Source organism: Salvelinus fontinalis, chromosome 18 (assembly GCF_029448725.1).
Source record: "Salvelinus fontinalis isolate EN_2023a chromosome 18, ASM2944872v1, whole genome shotgun sequence".
Lineage (NCBI taxonomy): Eukaryota > Metazoa > Chordata > Actinopteri > Salmoniformes > Salmonidae > Salvelinus > Salvelinus fontinalis.
The window spans coordinates 10,918,992-10,943,450 of NC_074682.1; the positions used below are offsets into that span (position 1 = coordinate 10,918,992).

The 24,459-nt window shown below is 42.9% G+C and overlaps 1 protein-coding gene across 5 annotated transcripts in view; it reads right to left on the minus strand.

The window, feature by feature from the left end:
- LOC129814952 (voltage-dependent calcium channel subunit alpha-2/delta-2-like) overlaps window positions 1-24,459 on the minus strand; it is a 264,188-nt gene that overhangs the window by 15,455 nt on the left and 224,274 nt on the right. For 2 of the 5 annotated variants that reach the window (XM_055868127.1, XM_055868129.1), the window contains 9 exons: window positions 9,264-9,353; window positions 8,965-9,030; window positions 4,487-4,561; window positions 4,322-4,396; window positions 4,103-4,174; window positions 3,815-3,886; window positions 2,131-2,192; window positions 1,209-1,285; window positions 62-76 (listed from right to left, as the gene is read on the minus strand). In XM_055868127.1, coding sequence (XP_055724102.1) covers window positions 62-76; window positions 1,209-1,285; window positions 2,131-2,192; window positions 3,815-3,886; window positions 4,103-4,174; window positions 4,322-4,396; window positions 4,487-4,561; window positions 8,965-9,030; window positions 9,264-9,353 — 604 coding nt within the window. The remainder of the gene's footprint in view (window positions 1-61; window positions 77-1,208; window positions 1,286-2,130; window positions 2,193-3,814; window positions 3,887-4,102; window positions 4,175-4,321; window positions 4,397-4,486; window positions 4,562-8,964; window positions 9,031-9,263; window positions 9,354-24,459) is intronic. The other 3 variants (XM_055868128.1, XM_055868131.1, XM_055868130.1) reach the window with 2 other exon arrangements.

Here is a 24,459-nt window from a genome sequence, read left to right on the forward strand (position 1 = left end):
GGCAGCAGTAGGGAGTAGGAGGTAAAGGTAGGGAATGTGGACCAATATGGAGTATACTTGCCCTTCGTGTATGGAACTGTGTGGATCCGTCAGAGAAGTAGTGAGCAAGAAAAGAAACAGGGGGTAGGGGTAGGGGGAGGGGGGGTCACAGACAATATTTTATTCAATTATTATTTGAATAAAAATATTGCTTTTTCAAAAGAAAGTAACCAATTAAGTCAAACAGACGATAAAGAAAAGAAATGAAGAACAAACACCTTTTTTGCAAGAGCAAACAAGAAACTGAACAGAATGAGGAAAAGGAAAATTAGGAAGTCGAGAAACAGAAGAAAAGAAGAAACAGTAAAGGACAAAAAAGAGAACTGAGAAAGTTAACCATGGAGGATCCCAAAATAAACAGAACAGAATGAACCAGGAAAAGAGCGGAGCAACAAGGTCTGGAGAAAGAAAGCATGAGAGAGACAACAGGTGTCCCCATTGAGACCCACTAAACCCAAACTCCCACAGAGGAAGGACAGACCCTCGTCACGGGCCGTGGGAGTTTATCTACTGAATGATTCCAAAGCTAAATACAAAACAGCAACAAGGAACAGTCCAACAGAAAATAATCACACATCTAGGAACTCAACAGGAACACAACTCAATAGAAAACATAATTAAAACACAAGAGAAAAGAGTGAAAAGCATGCCTGTTTTCACCGGTTTGGAAACATCAAAAAAGTTTCAAACACAGACGCTTCAGAATCATTGCTTGTTGGTGGAGAAGAGGCGAGAGCATTTGGCAAAGAAAAATAATAGCACAAGGACACCATTATTTTCACCTTAATAACACAGTAAAACCACAGCTTTCACCTTTCTGTCATTTCCCGATTTTTTCTTCAACAGTTGTGAAGAAAAAAAATCACCATAGTATACAGCACAGTATGAAGACAAGAGGGTAGATAGGGGGGGGGGGTGGGGAGACGAAAGAGTTTCACTCCCAAGATGTCCCTGTCACAGGGGAGGAGAGGGGGACGAGGAGAGGAGAGGAGAGGGGAGGGGGGGTATAGAGGAACGCTCCACTCTGATCGTCCCTGCGATGGTGTTCGCTGGAGACCCCGGATGCAGGACTTAGTAAGGGGGAGGGGGCGTAAGGTCAAATTTGGGAGAGAGAGAAAGAGTAGAGAGAGAGGGCTGGTGTTGGGTGTCTCCTGTCTCCTGGTACTTACACTGCACCTGCAGGATCTGGTCACTCAGGTTAGCCTTGATGTGGTTCTCACTGTACGTGGGCAGTACCAGCCCGAGACTGGAGTGGTGAGGCAGACATAGAACAACATCAGGATCCTAGTGTTTAAGTCCTAATACACACGCGCACGCGCCACACACAGAGCCTTCGCCTTGGACACAAATGACAGCATTCTCTAACCGGTAGGTGTGAACCTGCACTCAAACAACACAAGAGGTTTAAATGATCAGAGAAATACAGCAACTGATTCAGCTTAATGATGTGCTGATAGAACTGAAGAGGGGGACCGTGTTCAAGTCAGCTGGCTCCACGGAAACCAACACCTGGCTCCTAGCCAACAGAGATCAAAATAAAATAAAATAAACATTTCTAGGTCTATTGAATATCATAAAACGTAATTTGCAAAGTGTTGCCTGGAGGAAATGGTGTTATAATGCCACTTGGAGATGGATACAATGCATAGAGCATGCAGTTATTTTGTGCTGATGATCCCATTACAGTTGTTTTACAAGAGAAAGGAGTGTGTCTTAATTCGTGGTGATTTCAGTGAATAATCCACTATGCAGAAAGCAGATTTTGTGGATACTCAAGGTTGATAGATGGAGCCCATATCTCTGAATTTCAACACACCAGTGGTTGATAAATGACACTCGTCAAAAGCAAGTCTCTGAGATGTAGAGATGGGTTATAGATCTTTATTCACAGGGTCAGGTCTGAACTCACCTCCAGGTCTCAGTCTTACCGCCAGGCTCGTATACGGTTGGAAACCGTAGCAAACTATTTTGCAACGGAGAAAGTCATGCAACGAAAACGAGTTTCTTACTGGACAAGCTCAGGTAGTCCCTCCCCTCTGTTTGGTTCCTAGAGAACACTATCCAGATGAAGGCTGGTAGTTTAGCACCTACCTGTAATCTGTGCCTTCCACCGGTGTCCAGGTGTATGTCCGCATAGCCTCATCAATGTACCTCTGCAATCAGACAACAACACCTGATCATCATCAGAATCCCTTCCTCAATTTTGCTGTATTGTTTTGAAAAAGACAAAATCCAAGTAACACACACACATACATAATATATATATATATATATATATATATATATATATATACATATACAGTGCATTTGGAAAGTATTCAGACCCCTTGACTTTTTCCACATTTTGTTACGTTACAGCTTTATTCTAAAATGGATAAAAAATGTTTTACAAATCCTCAGTAATATACACACAATACCCTATAATGACAAAGCAAAAACACGTTTTTAGATATTTTATTTTATCTCAGGTGCATCCTGTTTCCATTGATCATCCTTGAGATGTTTCTACAACTTAATTGAGGTCTACCTGTGTTAAATTACATTTATCGGACATGATTTGGAAAGGCACACCTGTCTATATAAGGTCCCACAGTTGACAGTGCATTTCAGAGCAAAAAAAAAAAGCTATGAGGTCGAAGGAATTGTCCGTAGAGCTCCGAGACAGGATTGTGACGAGGTACAGATCTGGGGAAGTGTACCAAAAAATTTCTGCAGCATTGAAGGTCCCCAAGAACACAGTGGCCTCCATAATTCTTAAATGGAAGAAGTTTAGAACCACCAAGACTCTTCCTAGAGCTGGCCGCCCGGCCAAACTGAGTAATCAGGGGAGAAGGGCCTTGGTCAGGGAGTTGACCAAGAACCCGAAGGTCACTCTGACAGAGCTCTAGAGTTCCTCTGTGGAGATGGGAGAACTCTTTGGCCTGAATGCCAAGCGTCATGTCTGGAGGAAACCTGGCGCCATCCCTATGGTGAAGCATGGTGGTGGCAGCATCACGCTGTGGGAATGTTTTTCAGCGGCAGAGACTGGTGGACTAGTCAGGATCGAGGGAAAGATGAACGGAGCATTGTACAGAGAGATCCTTGATGAAAACCTGCTACAGAGCGCTCAGGACCTCAGACTGGGGCGAAGTTTCATCTTCCAACAGGACAACGACCCTAAGCACACAGCCAAGACAACGCAGGAGTGGCTTCGGGACAAGTCTCTGAATCTCCTTGTGTGGCCGGGCCGGAGCTCAGACTTGAACCCGATCGAACATCTCTGGAGAGACCTGAAAATAGCTGTGCAGCGATGCTCCCCATCCAACCTGACAGAGCTTGAGAGGATCTGCAGAGAAGAATGGGAGAAACTCCCCAAATACAGGTGTGCCAAGCTTGTAGCGTCATTCCAAAGAAGACTCAATGCGGTAATCACTTCCAAAGGTGCTGAGTAAAGGGACTGAATACTTATGTAAATATGCTATTTCAGTTTTTTGTATTTGTCATAGGTTAGCGAAAATGTCTAACACCCTGTTTTTACTTTGTCATTATGGGGTATTGCGTGTACGTTGATGAGGGACAAAATAAATATTTATTACATTTTAGAATGAAGCTGTAACGTAACAAAATGTGGAAAAAGAATACTGAATACATTCCGAAGGCACTGTATATATAAAGAATCCCTTCCTCAAAAACAACTTGAACTGTAGTACAACAAGTTGAACGGTAGTCCTAACACAAGTTATTCTGGATGGTACCGGCACGGATCGTGGCTGAGCCTCATATTTTGATGACTTGCCTCATCAACTGACTTAATGAGGGTCGTGATTTTCCTTTGCCCTGATTTTCCATCAATCATGTCACGACGGATCTGCGAGAGAGCGAGGGATAGAAACAGACAGAATATGAGACGGGAAAAAATGAGAAGGAAATGACAAAGGCAAAAGGGAGATGGAGAGTTACTTCTACGTTAACCAAAAAACCAGCTGTAACATTTGATTCAACAGTTTGGTCATGGGACCACTGTAATACAGTTGTAGTTACAATGTTAGAGATGTGTGGGTGTTCAGGTGATCACTGTCTTTACCTCCTCCTTCTTACTGTCCTCCAGCTCAGCATCCAGGAAGTCCAGAGTGACAGGCTCTCTGAAGTTAAAGATCTGAGAGAGAGAGACGTGCAGCCAATCAGACACCAAGAATAATACCCTTATCTGGGTAGAAAATCCAAGACCTCCAGAACAGAGAAATACAAATGATATATCGAACTAGAGTCAGTAGGAGGGATTTGAGGACAGTTTGGGTCCTACCTTAGGTTGCAAGTTGGGGTGCAGGAGCAAATAGCCATTTTTGTCGATTGCATACGTGTATCCATTGGCTCCAAGCTGTAGGGACAGAGTTGAGACTTAAAACCAGTGAAAAAAGTTAAGATATTTCTATTGCATGTGAGCTGCGTGCATGTGTGACGTACTTACCCTATATGTTGGTGTCTTCCTCTTAATTTCGTTGATCGCAACATCCACTCCCATGACACCAAGGACGAGCTGAGTCTGTGTAAGAACAACACAGACGGCAAAAGTTGAAATATTTGAACTCTGGCGGCAAGTCCCGTCTACCATGGCAGCTGACGGCATTCAACGCCAGCCTCAACGGCATTTACCGTCGTGCTGTCAATGAAAACAATGACATGGGGTTTGCCAACTACGGTCTACCTCGTACTATCTAAATGCAGCATTAGTGCGTTCATCTTAAGATAGCTAGGTGAGACAACTACATATCACAGTCGTAGTAGGTACATTTTTCCACAATAGCGAAGTTATCAGCAAAGTTAGTGCTAGTAGTAAAAGACAAGTGTCATTTCAAATAATTAGGGGGGGGGGTGTCACACCCTGATCTGTTTGACCTGTCTTTGTGCACCCCCACCAGGTGCCTCCCATCTCCGCTCATTATCCCCTGTGTATTTATATCTGTGTTCTCTGTTTGTCTGTGGCCAGTTTGTTTTGTTCGTCTTGCCTACCAGTGGTTTTCCCCTTGCTCCTGTCTGTTTCTAGTTCCTGGTTTCCCGTTTCCCCTGAGACTGCCTGCCGTTCTGTACCTTTTGGACTCTGATCTGGATTACTGACCTCTGCCTGCCCTTGACCTGTCGTTTTGCCTGCCACCTGTTCTAGTAACTTTTGTTAGGGTTTCAGAAGTATGAGCATCTGTACCTCTCTCACTGATCCTGTCATTACATTATCATTCAGACTCTCACATTAAGAAGCAGAGGCTGCACACACACACACACACACACACACACACACACACACACACACACACACACACACACACACTCATACACTCACACTCACAGACACAGTGGAAGCACACACACAGCAAACGGGGCCTTTAGACTGACTGCTGAAAAGCTGCCCTCACCATCTGTGACTTATAACCATGTGTACCATCTGACTAATCTATATCTACACCCTGGAACTGAGTCAATTTGTCATAGCATCTCCCTCTGTTTTTTAAGCCTGCGTGATTCAAGAGTCAATATTTTATATTTGGTTTTAACAGTTGATTCAGTGGGAGCTAAGCAACAGATGTACATCAAAAATCCAGTCAAATTAGCTTTTATTTGTCATATGCTCAAAAAAACAACTGGTGTAGACTACGGTAAAAATACAAATAAAATAGTAACAAGAGGAATAAAATAAATTACAGGAGAATGGAGGTATATACAGCAAGTACTAGTACCAGATCAATGTGCAGAGGTATATACAGCAAGTACCAGTACCAGATCAATGTGCAGAGGTATATACAGGGAGTACCAGTACCAGATCAATGTGCAGAGGTATATACAGCAAGTACCAGTACCAGATCAATGTGCAGAGGTATGAGGTATTTGAGGTAGATATGTACACGAATGCAGGGTAAAGTGACTAAGCATCAGGATAGATAATAATAAGGTATTTGAGGTAGATATGTACATGAAGGCAGGGTAAAGTGACTAGGCACCACCCTCTGTAGCACTTTGTGGTCCAGGGCTGTGCATTTGTCATACCAAGCGGTGATGCAGCCAGTCAAGATGGCGCAGCTGTAGAACTTCTTGAGGATCCGAGGGCCCATGACAAATCTTTTCAGCCTCTTGAGGGGGCCGTGCCCTCTTCCCGACAGTGTGGGTGTGTGTGGACCATGTTAGGTCCTTAGTGATATAGAAGAAACTTGAAGCTCTCGACCCGCTCCACAACAGCCCTGTCAATGTGGATGGGAGCGTGCTCTCCCCTCTTCCTCCTATAGTCCTACTGATGTTGAAGGACAGGTTGCTGTCCTGGCACCACACTGCTAAGTCTCTGACCTACTCTCTGTAGGCGGACTCATCGCTGTCTGTGATCAGGCCTAACACCGTTGTGACGTCAGCAAACTTAATGATGGTGTTGGATTCATGCGTGGTCATGCAGTCGTGGGTGAACAGGGAGTACCGGAGGGGAATGAGCACACACCCCTGAGGGGCCCCCGTGTTGAGGGTCAGCGTGGTGGAGGTGTTGTTGCCTACCCTCACCACCTCGGGCCGGCCAATCAGGAAGTCCAAGATCCAGTTGCAGAGGGAGGGGTTCAGTCCCAGGGTCCCTAGCTTGGTAATGAGCTTGGAGGGGACTATGGTGTTGAACGCTGAGCTGTGGTCTATGACCAGCATTCTCACATAGTTATTTCTCCTCTTGTCCAGGTTGGAGAGGGCAGTGTGAAGTGCAATTTAGATTGCGTCATCTGTGGATCTGTTGGGGTGGTAAGTGAATTGGAGTGGGTCCAGGGTGTCTGGGATGATAGTGTTGATGTGAGCCATGACCAGCCTTTCAAAGCACTTCTTAATTACAGATGTGAGTGCTACAGGGCGATAGTCATTTATGCAGGTTACCTTGGAGCTCTTGGGAACAGGGACAATGGTGGTCAGCTTGAAACATGTTGGGATTACAGACTGGGATAAGGATATATTGAAAATGTCTGTGAAGACACTTGCCAGCTGGTCTGTACATGACTTGCGAACACCCGCTGGTATTCCGTCTGGCCCGACGGCTTTGTGATTGTTAACCTGTTAAAACGTTTGGCTCACATTAGCCACGGAGAGAGAGATCACACAGTCATCCGGAAAAACAGAGCCTTTCACGCAAGGCACATTGTTATAGTCCTCGAAGCGAGCATAAAAGACATTTAATTCATTTGGGAGTTCTGCATCGCTGGGCAACTCATGGTTGAGTTTCCCTTTGTAATCTGCTATTGTCTGCAAGCCCTGCCACATACGACGAGCGTCAGAGCCGGTGTAATAGGATTCTACCTTCCTCCTATATTGTCCTTTCACATGTTTTATGTCTTGTCGGAGGTCGTAGTAGGTTTTCTTGTATGCGTCCATGTCCGTGTCCCGTTCCTTGTAAGCGGTAGCTCTAACCTTTAGCCCTGTGCGGATATTGCCTGTAATCCATGGTTTTTGGTTTGGATACGTTCTTATAGTCACTGGGGGGACAACATCATTTATGAACTTGTTGATGAAGCCCGTTACTGCTGTAGGAAACTCCTCAATGCTATCAGATGAATCCCGGAACACATCCCAGTATGTACTAGCAAAACAGTCTTGTAGCGTCGCGTCTGCTTCATCCGACCACTTCCGTATTGAGCGCATCACTGGTACTTCCTGTTTGAGCTTTTGTTTGTAAAACAGGAGAATAGAGCCGTGGTCAGATTTGCCGAAGGTAGGATGAGGGAGGGACTTGTCTCGAGTTTCTTGCTTGTTTATGGTCCCATACAGCTCGTTGAGTGCCAAAGTGGAGCTGGCTTGGGACGGGCTGTAGTCAGCTGTAATAATTACGGATGAGAACTCTCTTACCATGAGGTATTCTATATCAGGTGAACAAAAGCTTGACATTTCCTTCACATTTGAAGCAGCACACCAGTTGTTATTTATGAAAAAACACCCTCTACCTCCTTTCGACTTCTCCGAAGCCTATGTACGATCCTAACGCTGCACGGAGAATCCACTGAGTACTATGTGCTTAGCGTCATCATCCAGACACGTTTCAGCAAGACATGTAATATTGCAGCTTTTAAAGTCTATCTGATAGGAGACTCTCGAACGAAGCTCATCCATCTTATTCTCCAGTGACTGGACAATTGCCAATAGAACAGAGAGGAGCGCCGTTCGGATTTTCTCTTCGCCTCAATTTCACCAGGACTCTACCTCGTCTGCCGTTTCCACGCCTGCAGCGTTTTGCTAGCCCATGGAACAAAGGAATAGGGTCCGGTATGAACAGTGGAACAGCTGAGTCGGAGTTGAAGTCGTATTTGAAGTCGAAATCGAGGTTAGTAACTGTCGATCTGATGTCCAGAAGTGCTTGGCGGTCATATGTGATAATAGTATGAACTTTGGGTAAAAAAAAGTAAAAAAATATGATAAAAGTCACTATTTAGCAAAGCTGGGTTGGAACCGAGGCAAGCAAAGCAAAGCTGAACTGGACTGGTTACACATCCAGCATAGTTGCAAAGCCGAGCTGGTCTGTGTCAGCCCTAAAGTGTGAATCCGACATGAGTGTAAGGATATATCAGAGCTGCTGGGCCTGTTGCCACCTCAGGGGGTCAGTGTTGCCCTGCGGTGGTCTGGTCGCTGCACCAGGATGGGAAGGTGCCATTAGACATGACTGATGCTCAACATTAGGGAGTTACAGAGAAACAAAGGGACTATATTTTGTAGTCAGGATTCCTGTTGTTTTACAATGGTGCAAAACCTGTTGCTCAAATGGGAAATATGTATCTAAGTTAGTACTGATGCAATATCTGTTTATGTATCGGGATCTGTTGACAGTGGTCCTCAAAAAGCCACAGAGGATCGAGAGACTTTTACAATCGCCCTGAGACCTTTTGAAGATGAACAGGGCAATAAATGAAGTCTATTAACTCGTTAATCAGTGTAAACCCTAATGTTCACCTGAGAGTTTGCATCAGCGGTGAGGTTGAAGACCGGCATGGTCCCAGTGATAACCAGACCCAGACCCTGAACACACAAACAACATAGCAAAATCAACATCTTAGCACACAGGACTTCACAAGGTCGTGTTAGCATCTATATAACGTTTTGCCATCTAAAACATAGCTATGTTATGACTCAAAAGAGACGTTTGCAAGCTAAAGGGCTTGAAGTGTGGCTAGTACAAGGTAAACTTGTATTAAAACAGAAATGTAATGTAACAGAGACATTGTGTTGCTAGTTATCAGTCTGTGTCTTACCAGAGCATCCTGGTAGACGTTGGTCCATTGGACCAGCTTGGCCTTGGGCCCAGCCAGCACCATGGGCCGACCCAGCACATCCAGGTACTCCTGAGACATGGAGGAGAACATGGAGGAGAACACACACGTCAGAGCCACAACACACACACACACACACAGACACACAGACACACACACACACACACACACACACACAGACACAGACACGCACACGCACACGCACACGCACACGCACACGCACACACACACACACACACACACACACACACACACACACACACAGCATCTACTGCTTGATAGTGCATGCCTTACAGTGGGGGTTGTTAAAACAGTGAGCTGTAAGAGCATGTCACCCTTATTCAACGTAAAACTATAAGACCCTGACAAGTCTTCTCCTCGTCATATTAACCAGGAGAAGCTGCCCAGTGCTGAGGAGCAGTAAAGCCTGCAGACAGTCTTCAGCCATTCAGAGTCGTTATTCATCATTATGAATCAGCTATTAAAAACACAATAGGAGTGCTGGGGGCACTTGGCACAAACAGGCCAATCTCCCACTGGCTCTCTGTGTCCAGCACGGGAGTGTGAAAACGCCTCTCCGTGTTGGAAAACAAGGGTCAAGGGTTAAACTCACGAGTGACTCATCACGTTCATCAAATTCGTCTCTCCGTCGGTTCGTTATACAGATTCTAAACGACAAAGATGTTTAATTGATCCATGGGATGCTGTTATTGGGATGCGATTGGAGGGGGGGGGGGGGGGGGGGCCCATGACAGGGGTCACATCACCCAACTCTGAGAAGAAAACCTTCTGACCTTGGGAGTTGGATTCTGTCAGTGCAACATCTTCATGAGTTCCTACTGTTTCTGTTCAAATAGATCATGGGAAAACGAAAGGCAATGGTGACTCCTTCACCGACTCCGATTTATCTCAATTGCGCGTGAGGAATTTAGGGAGATTCCATACAAATCCAAAACAGATCTAGGAAGTTAAACTACTGCTGATCACGCCAACAAAGTAGGGAGTTACAGAATGTGACAAGGGGCTATGTAAAAGTGGTCTTATTCACACAGTCAGTAAACAATGTCCCCTTTACATGATGGAATATTCCATGATAGCACTCAGACCTTAACCATAACCGTCTGTGTATACCTGTTCCACACAATCTTGTACAAATGTCGTGCCTTTGACCGTTTGTTATTCATTGGCTGAACACTGAGGTGCTGACAGGCGTCACCTATTCTATTATTAGCTCAGTCAAACTCCCGTTTAACGGGCCACAGGGAGATATTTCATCAAGATGATGACAGGCAGACCTTTTCACAGGGTGTAGGGGACATTTTCCGCCTGACTAGAACAATCTAGCGAACATTAAAGTCAGCCAGCAGAAAGGCTGAGGAGGTCCAAGGGAACCAGAGCCACACGTAGGTAGAGGCCAGGGTCTAAGCTAACAGTTCTGTGGGTTAATGTATTGCTACGACCAGGGACTACTTTACGTGCCTCCAACAGGCCAACCAAGTAGCATCCTGTCTGTTTGCGCAACTACGCTGTGAAATACAGGCTACATCAGCTACATGTATGTGTAACTGACTACACTGTGAAAAACAGGCTACATCAGCTACATGTATGTGTAACTGACTACACTGTGGAATACAGGCTACATCAGCTACATGTATGTGTAACAGACTACACTGTGGAATACAGGCTACATCAGCTACATGTATGTGTAACTGACTACGCTGTGAAATACAGGCTACATCAGCTACATGTATGTGTAACTGACTACACTGTGGAATACAGGCTACATCAGCTACATGTATGTGTAACTGACTACACTGTGGAATACAGGCTACATCAGCTACATGTATGTGTAACTGACTACACTGTGGAATACAGGCTACATCAGCTACATGCATGTGTAACTGACTACACTGTGGAATACAGGCTACATCAGCTACATGTATGTGTAACTGACTACACTGTGAAATACAGGCTACATCAGCTACATGTATGTGTAACTGACTACACTGTGGAATACAGACTACATCAGCTACATGCATGTGTAACTGACTACACTGTGGAATACAGGCTACATCAGCTACATGCATGTGTAACTGACTACACTGTGGAAAACAGGCTACATCAGCTACATGTATGTGTAAGTGACTACACTGTGGAATACAGGCTACATCAGCTACATGCATGTGTAACTGACTACACTGTGAAATACAGGCTACATCAGCTACATGTATGTGTAACTGACTACAATGTCAAATACAGGCTACATCAGCTACATGTATGTGTAACTGACTACACTGTGGAATACAGGCTACATCAGCTACATGTATGTGTAAGTAACTACACTGTGGAATACAGGCTACATAAGCTACATGTATGTGTAACTGACTACACTGTGGAATACAGGCTACATCAGCTACATGTATGTGTAACTGACTACACTGTGGAATACAGGCTACATCAGCTACATGTATGTGTAACTGACTACGCTGTGAAATACAGGCTACATAAGCTACATGTATGTGTAACTGACTACACTGTGGAATACAGGCTACATCAGCTACATGTATGTGTAACTGACTACACTGTGGAAAACACGCTACATCAGCTACATGTATGTGTAACTTACTACACTGTGGTATACAGGCTACATCAGCTACATGTATGTGTAACTGACTACACTGTGGAAAACAGGCTAAATCAGCTGCATGTATGTGTAACTGAATACACTGTGGAATACAGGCTACATCAGCTACATGTATGTGTAACTGACTACACTGTGGAATACAGGCTACATCAGCTACATGCATGTGTAACTGACTACAATGTGGAATACAGGCTACATCAGCTACATGCATGTGTAACTGACTAAGCTGTGAAATACAGGCTACATCAGCTACATGTATGTGTAACTGACTACAATGTCAAATATAGGCTACATCAGCTACATGTATGTGTAACTGACTACACTGTGAAATACAGGCTACATCAGCTACATGTATGTGTAACTGACTACGCTGTGAAATACAGGCTCCATCAGCTACATGTATGTGTAACTGACTACACTGTGGAATACAGGCTACATCAGCTACATGTATGTGTAACAGACTACGCTGTGAAATACAGGCTACATCAGCTACATGTATGTGTAACTGACTACGCTGTGGAATACAGGCTACATCAGCTACATGTATGTGTAACTGACTACACTGTGGAATACAGGCTACATCAGCTACATGTATGTGTAAATGACTACACAGAGGAATACAGGCTACATCAGCTACATGTATGTGTAACTGACTACACCATGGAATACATGCTACATTAGCTACATGAATGTGTAACTGACTACACTGTGGAATGCAAGCTACATCAGCTACATGTATGTGTAACTGACTACACTGTGAAATACAGGCTACATCAGCTACATGTATGTGTAACTGACTACACTGTGGAATACAAGCTACATCAGCTACATGTATGTGTAACTGACTACACTGTGAAATACACGCTACATCAGCTACATGTATGTGTAACTGACTACACTGTGGAATACAGGCTACATCAGCTACATGCATGTGTAACTGACTACACTGTGAAACACAGGCTACATCAGCTACATGCATGTGTAACTGACTACACTGTGGAATACAGGCTACATCAGCTACATGGATGTGTAAGTGACTACACTGTGGAATACAGGCTACATCAGCTACATGCATGTGTAACTAACTACACTGTGAAATACAGGCTACATCAGCTACATGTATGTGTAAATGACTACAATGTCAAATACAGGCTACACCAGCTACATGTATGTGTAACTGACTACACTGTGGAATACAGGCTACATCAGCTACATGTATGTGTAACTGACTACACTGTGGAATACAGGCTACATAAGCTACATGTATGTGTAACTAACTACGCTGTGGAATACAGGCTACATCAGCTACATGTATGTGTAACTGACTACACTGTGGAACACAGGCTACATCAGCTACATGTATGTGTAACTGACTACACTGTGGAATACAGGCTACATCAGCTACATGTATGTGTAACTGACTACACTGTGGAATACAGGCTACATCAGCTACATGCATGTGTAACTGACTACACTGTGGAATACAGGCTACATCAGCTACATGTATGTGTAAGTGACTACGCTGTGAAATACAGGCTACATCAGCTACATGTATGTGTAACTGACTACACTGTGGAATACAGGCTACATCAGCTACATGTATGTGTAACTGACTACACTGTGGAATACAGGCTACATCAGCTACATGCATGTGTAACTGACTACACTGTGGAATACAGGCTACATCAGCTACATGTATGTGTAACTGACTACACTGTGGAATACAGGCTACATCAGCTACATGTATGTGTAACTGACTACACTGTGAAATACAGGCTACATCAGCTACATGTATGTGTAACTAACTACGCTGTGGAATACAGGCTACATCAGCTACATGTATGTGTAACTGACTACACTGTGGAACACAGGCTACATCAGCTACATGTATGTGTAACTGACTACACTGTGGAACACAGGCTACATCAGCTACATGTATGTGTAAATGACTACACTGTGGAATACAGGCTACATCAGCTACATGTATGTGTAACTGACTACACTGTGGAATACATGCTACATTAGCTACATGCATGTGTAACTGACTACACTGTGGAATACAAGCTACATCAGCTACATGTATGTGTAACTGACTACACTGTGAAATACAGGCTACATCAGCTACATGTATGTGTAACTGACTACACTGTGGAATACAGGCTACATCAGCTACATGCATGTGTAACTGACTACACTGTGGAATACAGGCTACATCACCTACATGTATGTGTAAGTGACTACGCTGTGAAATACAGGCTACATCAGCTACATGTATGTGTAACTGACTACACTGTGGAATACAGGCTACATCAGCTACATGTATGTGTAACTGACTACACTGTGGAATACAGGCTACATCAGCTACATGCATGTGTAACTGACTACACTGTGGAATACAGGCTACATCAGCTACATGTATGTGTAACTTACTACACTGTGGAAAACAGGCTCCATCAGCTGCATGTATGTGTAACTGACTACACTGTGGAATACAGGCTACATCAGCTACATGTATGTGTAACTGACTACACTGTGGAATACAGGCTACATCAGCGACATGCATGTGTAACTGACTACACTGTGGAATACAGGCTACATCAGCTACATGTATGTGTAACTGACTACACTGTGGAATACAGGCTACATCAGCTACATGTATGTGTAACTGACTACACTGTGGAATACAGGCTACATCAGCTACATGCATGTGAAACTGACTACACTGTGGAATACAGGCTAAATCAGCTACATGTATGTGTAACTGACTACACTGTGGAATACAGGCTACATCAGCTACATGTATGTGTAACTGACTACACTGTGGAATACAGGCTACATCAGCTACATGTATGTGTAACTGACTACACTGTGGAATACAGGCTACATCAGCTACATGTATGTGTAACTGACTACACTATGTAATACAGGCTACATCAGCTACATGTATGTGTAACTGACTACGCTGTGGAATACAGGCTACATCAGCTACATGTATGTGTAACTGACTACACTGTGGAATACAGGCTACATCAGCTACATGTATGTGTAACTGACTACACTGTGGAATACAGGCTACATCAGCTACATGTATGTGTAACTGACTACACTATGTAATACAGGCTACATCAGCTACATGTATGTGTAACTGACTACGCTGTGGAATACAGGCTACATCAGCTACATGTATGTGTAACTGACTACGCTGTGGAATACAGGCTACATCAGCTACATGTATGTGTAACTGACTACGCTGTGGAATACAGGCTACATCAGCTACATGTATGTGTAACTGACTACGCTGTGGAATACAGGCTACTTCAGCTATATGTATGTGTAACTGACTACACTGTGGAATACAGGCTACATCAGCTACATGTATGTGTAACTGACTACACTGTGGAATACAAGCTACATCAGCTACATGTATGTGTAACTGACTACACTGTGAAATACAGGCTACATCAGCTACATGTATGTGTAACTGACTACACTGTGGAATACAGGCTACATCAGCTACATGCATGTGTAACTGACTACACTGTGGAATACAGGCTACATCAGCTACATGCATGTGTAACTGACTACACTGTGGAATACAGGCTACATCAGCTACATGCATGTGTAACTGACTACACTGTGGAAAACAGGCTACATCAGCTACATGTATGTGTAAGTGACTACACTGTGGAATACAGGCTACATCAGCTACATGCATGTGTAACTGACTACACTGTGAAATACAGGCTACATCAGCTACATGTATGTGTAAATGACTACAATGTCAAATACAGGCTACATCAGCTACATGTATGTGTAACTGACTACACTGTGGAATACAGGCTACATCAGCTACATGTATGTGTAAGTGACTACACTGTGGAATACAGGCTACATAAGCTACATGTATGTGTAACTGACTACACTGTGGAATACAGGCTACATCAGCTACATGTATGTGTAACTGACTACACTGTGGAATACAGGCTACATCAGCTACATGTATGTGTAACTGACTACGCTGTGAAATACAGGCTACATAAGCGACATGTATGTGTAACTGACTACACTGTGGAATACAGGCTACATCAGCTACATGTATGTGTAACTGACTACACTGTGGAAAACACGCTACATCAGCTACATGTATGTGTAACTTACTACACTGTGGAATACAGGCTACATCAGCTACATGTATGTGTAACTGACTACGCTATGGAATACAGGTTACATCAGCTACATGTATGTGTAACTGACTACACTGTGGAAAACAGGCTACATCAGCTGCATGTATGTGTAACTGAATACACTGTGGAATACAGGCTACATCAGCTACATGTATGTGTAACTGACTACACTGTGGAATACAGGCTACATCAGCTACATGCATGTGTAACTGACTACACTGTGGAATACAGGCTACATCAGCTACATGCATGTGTAACTGACTAAGCTGTGAAATACAGGCTACATCAGCTACATGTATGTGTAACTGACTACAATGTCAAATATAGGCTACATCAGCTACATGTATGTGTAACTGACTACACTGTGAAATACAGGCTACATCAGCTACATGTATGTGTAACTGACTACGCTGTGGAATACAGGCTACTTCAGCTACATGTATGTGTAACTGACTACACTGTGGAATACAGGCTACATCAGCTACATGCATGTGTAACTGACTACACTGTGAAACACAGGCTACATCAGCTACATGCATGTGTAACTGACTACACTGTGGAATACAGGCTACATCAGCTACATGGATGTGTAAGTGACTACACTGTGGAATACAGGCTACATCAGCTACATGCATGTGTAACTAACTACACTGTGAAATACAGGCTACATCAGCTACATGTATGTGTAAATGACTACAATGTCAAATACAGGCTACATCAGCTACATGTATGTGTAACTGACTACACTGTGGAATACAGGCTACATCAGCTACATGTATGTGTAACTGACTACACTGTGGAATACAGGCTACATAAGCTACATGTATGTGTAACTAACTACGCTGTGGAATACAGGCTACATCAGCTACATGTATGTGTAACTGACTACACTGTGGAACACAGGCTACATCAGCTACATGTATGTGTAACTGACTACACTGTGGAATACAGGCTACATCAGCTACATGTATGTGTAAATGACTACACTGTGGAATACAGGCTACATCAGCTACATGTATGTGTAACTGACTACACTGTGGAATACATGCTACATTAGCTACATGCATGTGTAACTGACTACACTGTGGAATACAAGCTACATCAGCTACATGTATGTGTAACTGACTACACTGTGAAATACAGGCTACATCAGCTACATGTATGTGTAACTGACTACACTGTGGAATACAGGCTACATCAGCTACATGTATGTGTAACTGACTATACTGTGAAATACAGGCTAAATCAGCTACATGTATGTGTAACTAACTACGCTGTGGAATACAGGCTACATCAGCTACATGTATGTGTAACTGACTACACTGTGGAACACAGGCTACATCAGCTACATGTATGTGTAACTGACTACACTGTGGAATACAGGCTACATCAGCTACGTGTATGTGTAAATGACTACACTGTGGAATACAGGCTACATCAGCTACATGTATGTGTAACTGACTACACTGTGGAATACATGCTACATTAGCTACATGCATGTGTAACTGACTACACCGTGGAATACAAGCTACATCAGCTACATGTATGTGTAACTGACTACACTGTGAAATACAGGCTACATCAGCTACATGTATGTGTAACTGACTACACTGTGGAATACAGGCTACATCAGCTACATGCATGTGTAACTGACTACACTGTGGAATACAGGCTACATCAGCTACATGTATGTGTAAGTGACTACGCTGTGAAATACAGGCTACATCAGCTACATGTATGTGTAACTGACTACACTGTGGAATAAAGGCTACATCAGCTACATGTATGTGTAACTGACTACACTGTGGAATACAGGCTACATCAGCTACATGCATGTGTAACTGACTACACTGTGGAATACAGGCTACATCAGCTACATGTATGTATAACTTACTACACTGTGGAAAACAGGCTCCATCAGCTGCATGAATGTGTAACTGACTACACTGTGGAATACAGGCTACATCAGCTACATATATGTGTAACTGACTACACTGTGGAATACAGGCTACATCAGCTACATGTATGTGTAACTGACTACGCTGTGGAATACAGGCTACATCAGCTACATGTATGTGTAACTGACTACGCTGTGGAATACAGGCTACTTCAGCTACATGTATGTGTAACTGACTACACTGTGGAATACAGGCTACATCAGCTACATGTATGTGTAACTGACTACACTGTGGAATACAAGCTACATCAGCTACATGTATGTGTAACTGACTACACTGTGAAATACAGGCTACATCAGCTACATGTATGTGTAACTGACTACACTGTGGAATACAGGCTACATCAGCTACATGCATGTGTAACTGACTACACTGTGGAATACAGGCTACATCAGCTACATGCATGTGTAACTGACTACACTGTGGAAAACAGGCTACATCAGCTACATGTATGTGTAAGTGACTACACTGTGGAATACAGGCTACATCAGCTACATGCATGTGTAACTGACTACACTGTGAAATACAGGCTACATCAGCTACATGTATGTGTAAATGACTACAATGTCAAATACAGGCTACATCAGCTACATGTATGTGTAACTGACTACACTGTGGAATACAGGGTACATCAGCTACATGTATGTGTAAGTGACTACACTGTGGAATACAGGCTACATAAGCTACATGTATGTGTAACTGACTACACTGTGGAATACAGGCTACATCAGCTACATGTATGTGTAACTGACTACACTGTGGAATACAGGCTACATCAGCTACATGTATGTGTAACTGACTACGCTGTGAAATACAGGCTACATAAGCTACATGTATGTGTAACTGACTACACTGTGGAATACAAGCTACATCAGCTACATGTATGTGTAACTGACTACACTGTGGAATACAGGCTACATCAGCTACATGTATGTGTAAATGACTACACAGAGGAATACAGGCTACATCAGCTACATGTATGTGTAACTGACTACACTGTGGAATACATGCTACATTAGCTACATGAATGTGTAACTGACTACACTGTGGAATGCAAGCTACATCAGCTACATGTATGTGTAACTGACTACACTGTGAAATACAGGCTACATCAGCTACATGTATGTGTAACTGACTACACTGTGGAATACAAGCTACATCAGCTACATGTATGTGTAACTGACTACACTGTGAAATACACGCTACATCAGCTACATGTATGTGTAACTGACTACACTGTGGAATACAGGCTACATCAGCTACATGCATGTGTAACTGACTACACTGTGAAATACAGGCTACATCAGCTACATGCATGTGTAACTGACTACACTGTGGAGTACAGGCTACATCAGCTACATGGATGTGTAAGTGACTACACTGTGGAATACAGGCTACATCAGCTACATGCATGTGTAACTAACTACACTGTGAAATACAGGCTACATCAGCTACATGTATGTGTAAATGACTACAATGTCAAATACAGGCTACATCAGCTACATGTATGTGTAACTGACTACACTGTGGAATACAGGCTACATCAGCTACGTGTATGTGTAACTGACTACACTGTGGAATACAGGCTACATAAGCTACATGTATGTGTAACTGACTACACTGTGGAATACAACCTACATCAGCTACATGTATGTGTAACTGACTACAATGTCAAATATAGGCTACATCAGCTACATGTATGTGTAACTGACTACACTGTGAAATACAGGCTACATCAGCTACATGTATGTGTAACTGACTACGCTGTGAAATACAGGCTCCATCAGCTACATGTATGTGTAAATGACTACACAGAGGAATACAGGCTACATCAGCTACATGTATGTGTAACTGACTACACTGTGGAATACATGCTACATTAGCTACATGAATGTGTAACTGACTACACTGTGGAATGCAAGCTACATCAGCTACATGTATGTGTAACTGACTACACTGTGAAATACAGGCTACATCAGCTACATGTATGTGTAACTGACTACACTGTGGAATACAAGCTACATCAGCTACATGTATGTGTAACTGACTACACTGTGAAATACACGCTACATCAGCTACATGTATGTGTAACTGACTACACTGTGGAATACAGGCTACATCAGCTACATGCATGTGTAACTGACTACACTGTGAAATACAGGCTACATCAGCTACATGCATGTGAAACTGACTACACTGTGGAATACAGGCTACATCAGCTACATGGATGTGTAAGTGACTACACTGTGGAATACAGGCTACATCAGCTACATGCATGTGTAACTAACTACACTGTGAAATACAGGCTACATCAGCTACATGTATGTGTAAATGACTACAATGTCAAATACAGGCTACATCAGCTACATGTATGTGTAACTGACTACACTGTGGAATACAGGCTACATCAGCTACGTGTATGTGTAACTGACTACACTGTGGAATACAGGCTACATAAGCTACATGTATGTGTAACTGACTACACTGTGGAATACAGGCTACATCAGCTACATGTATGTGTAACTGACTACAATGTCAAATATAGGCTACATCAGCTACATGTATGTGTAACTGACTACACTGTGAAATACAGGCTACATCAGCTACATGTATGTGTAACTGACTACGCTGTGAAATACAGGCTCCATCAGCTACATGTATGTGTAACTGACTACGCTGTGGAATACAGGCTACATCAGCTACATGTATGTGTAACAGACTACGCTGTGAAATACAGGCTACATCAGCTACATGTATGTGTAACTAACTACGCTGTGGAATACAGGCTACATCAGCTACATGTATGTGTCACTGACTACACTGTGGAACACAGGCTACATCAGCTACATGTATGTGTAACTGACTACACTGTGAAATACAGGCTACATCAGCTACATGTATGTGTAACTGACTACACTGTGGAATACAGGCTACATCAGCTACATGCATGTGTAACTGACTACACTGTGGAATACAGGCTACATCAGCTACATGTATGTGTAAGTGACTACGCTGTGAAATACAGGCTACATCAGCTACATGTATGTGTAACTGACTACACTGTGGAATACAGGCCACATCAGCTACATGTATGTGTAACTGACTACACTGTGGAATACAGGCTACATCAGCTACATGCATGTGTAACTGACTACACTGTGGAATACAGGCTACATCAGCTACATGTATGTGTAACTTACTACACTGTGGAATACAAGCTACATCAGCTACATGTATGTGTAACTGACTACACTGTGAAATACAGGCTACATCAGCTACATGTATGTGTAACTGACTACACTGTGGAATACAGGCTACATCAGCTACATGCATGTGTAACTGACTACACTGTGGAATACAGGCTACATCAGCTACATGCATGTGTAACTGACTACACTGTGGAAAACAGGCTACATCAGCTACATGTATGTGTAAGTGACTACACTGTGGAATACAGGCTACATCAGCTACATGCATGTGTAACTGACTACACTGTGAAATACAGGCTACATCAGCTACATGTATGTGTAAATGACTACAATGTCAAATACAGGCTACATCAGCTACATGTATGTGTAACTGACTACACTGTGGAATACAGGGTACATCAGCTACATGTATGTGTAAGTGACTACACTGTGGAATACAGGCTACATAAGCTACATGTATGTGTAACTGACTACACTGTGGAATACAGGCTACATCAGCTACATGTATGTGTAACTGACTACACTGTGGAATACAGGCTACATCAGCTACATGTATGTGTAACTGACTACGCTGTGAAATACAGGCTACATAAGCTACATGTATGTGTAACTGACTACACTGTGGAATACAGGCTACATCAGCTACATGTATGTGTAACTGACTACACTGTGGAAAACACGCTACATCAGCTACATGTATGTGTAACTTACTACACTGTTGAATACAGGCTACATCAGCTACATGTATGTGTAACTGACTACAATGTCAAATATAGGCTACATCAGCTACATGTATGTGTAACTGACTACACTGTGAAATACAGGCTACATCAGCTACATGTATGTGTAACTGACTACGCTGTGAAATACAGGCTCCATCAGTTACATGTATGTGTAACTGACTACACTGTGGAATACAGGCTACATCAGCTACATGTATGTGTAACAGACTACGCTGTGAAATACAGGCTACATCAGCTACATGTATGTGTAACTGACTACGCTGTGGAATACAGGCTACATCAGCTACATGTATGTGTAACTGACTACACTGTGGAATACAGGCTACATCAGCTACATGTATGTGTAACTGACTACACTGTGGAATACAGGCTACATCAGCTACATGTATGTGTAAATGACTACACAGAGGAATACAGGCTACATCAGCTACATGTATGTGTAACTGACTACACTGTGAAATACAGGCTACATCAGCTACATGTATGTGTAACTGACTACACTGTGGAATACAAGCTACATCAGCTACATGTATGTGTAACTGACTACACTGTGAAATACACGCTACATCAGCTACATGTATGTGTAACTGACTACACTGTGGAATACAGGCTACATCAGCTACATGCATGTGTAACTGACTACACTGTGAAATACAGGCTACATCAGCTACATGCATGTGTAACTGACTACACTGTGGAATACAGGCTACATCAGCTACATGGATGTGTAAGTGACTACACTGTGGAATACAGGCTACATCAGCTACATGCATGTGTAACTAACTACACTGTGAAATACAGGCTACATCAGCTACATGTATGTGTAAATGACTACAATGTCAAATACAGGCTACATCAGCTACATGTATGTGTAACTGACTACACTGTGGAATACAGGCTACATCAGCTACGTGTATGTGTAACTGACTACACTGTGGAATACAGGCTACATAAGCTACATGTATGTGTAACTGACTACACTGTGGAATACAACCTACATCAGCTACATGTATGTGTAACTGACTACAATGTCAAATATAGGCTACATCAGCTACATGTATGTGTAACTGACTACACTGTGAAATACAGGCTACATCAGCTACATGTATGTGTAACTGACTACGCTGTGAAATACAGGCTCCATCAGCTACATGTATGTGTAAATGACTACACAGAGGAATACAGGCTACATCAGCTACATGTATGTGTAACTGACTACACTGTGGAATACATGCTACATTAGCTACATGAATGTGTAACTGACTACACTGTGGAATGCAAGCTACATCAGCTACATGTATGTGTAACTGACTACACTGTGAAATACAGGCTACATCAGCTACATGTATGTGTAACTGACTACACTGTGGAATACAAGCTACATCAGCTACATGTATGTGTAACTGACTACACTGTGAAATACACGCTACATCAGCTACATGTATGTGTAACTGACTACACTGTGGAATACAGGCTACATCAGCTACATGCATGTGTAACTGACTACACTGTGAAATACAGGCTACATCAGCTACATGCATGTGTAACTGACTACACTGTGGAATACAGGCTACATCAGCTACATGGATGTGTAAGTGACTACACTGTGGAATACAGGCTACATCAGCTACATGCATGTGTAACTAACTACACTGTGAAATACAGGCTACATCAGCTACATGTATGTGTAAATGACTACAATGTCAAATACAGGCTACATCAGCTACATGTATGTGTAACTGACTACACTGTGGAATACAGGCTACATCAGCTACGTGTATGTGTAACTGACTACACTGTGGAATACAGGCTACATAAGCTACATGTATGTGTAACTGACTACACTGTGGAATACAGGCTACATCAGCTACATGTATGTGTAACTGACTACAATGTCAAATATAGGCTACATCAGCTACATGTATGTGTAACTGACTACACTGTGAAATACAGGCTACATCAGCTACATGTATGTGTAACTGACTACGCTGTGAAATACAGGCTCCATCAGCTACATGTATGTGTAACTGACTACGCTGTGGAATACAGGCTACATCAGCTACATGTATGTGTAACAGACTACGCTGTGAAATACAGGCTACATCAGCTACATGTATGTGTAACTAACTACGCTGTGGAATACAGGCTACATCAGCTACATGTATGTGTAACTGACTACGCTGTGAAATACAGGCTACATCAGCTACATGTATGTGTAACTGACTACACTGTGGAATACAGGCTACATCAGCTACATGTATGTGTAACTGACTACACTGTGGAATACAGGCTACATCAGCTACATGCATGTGTAACTGACTACACTGTGAAATACAGGCTACATCAGCTACATGCATGTGTAACTGACTACACTGTGGAATACAGGCTACATCAGCTACATGGATGTGTAAGTGACTACACTGTGGAATACAGGCTACAT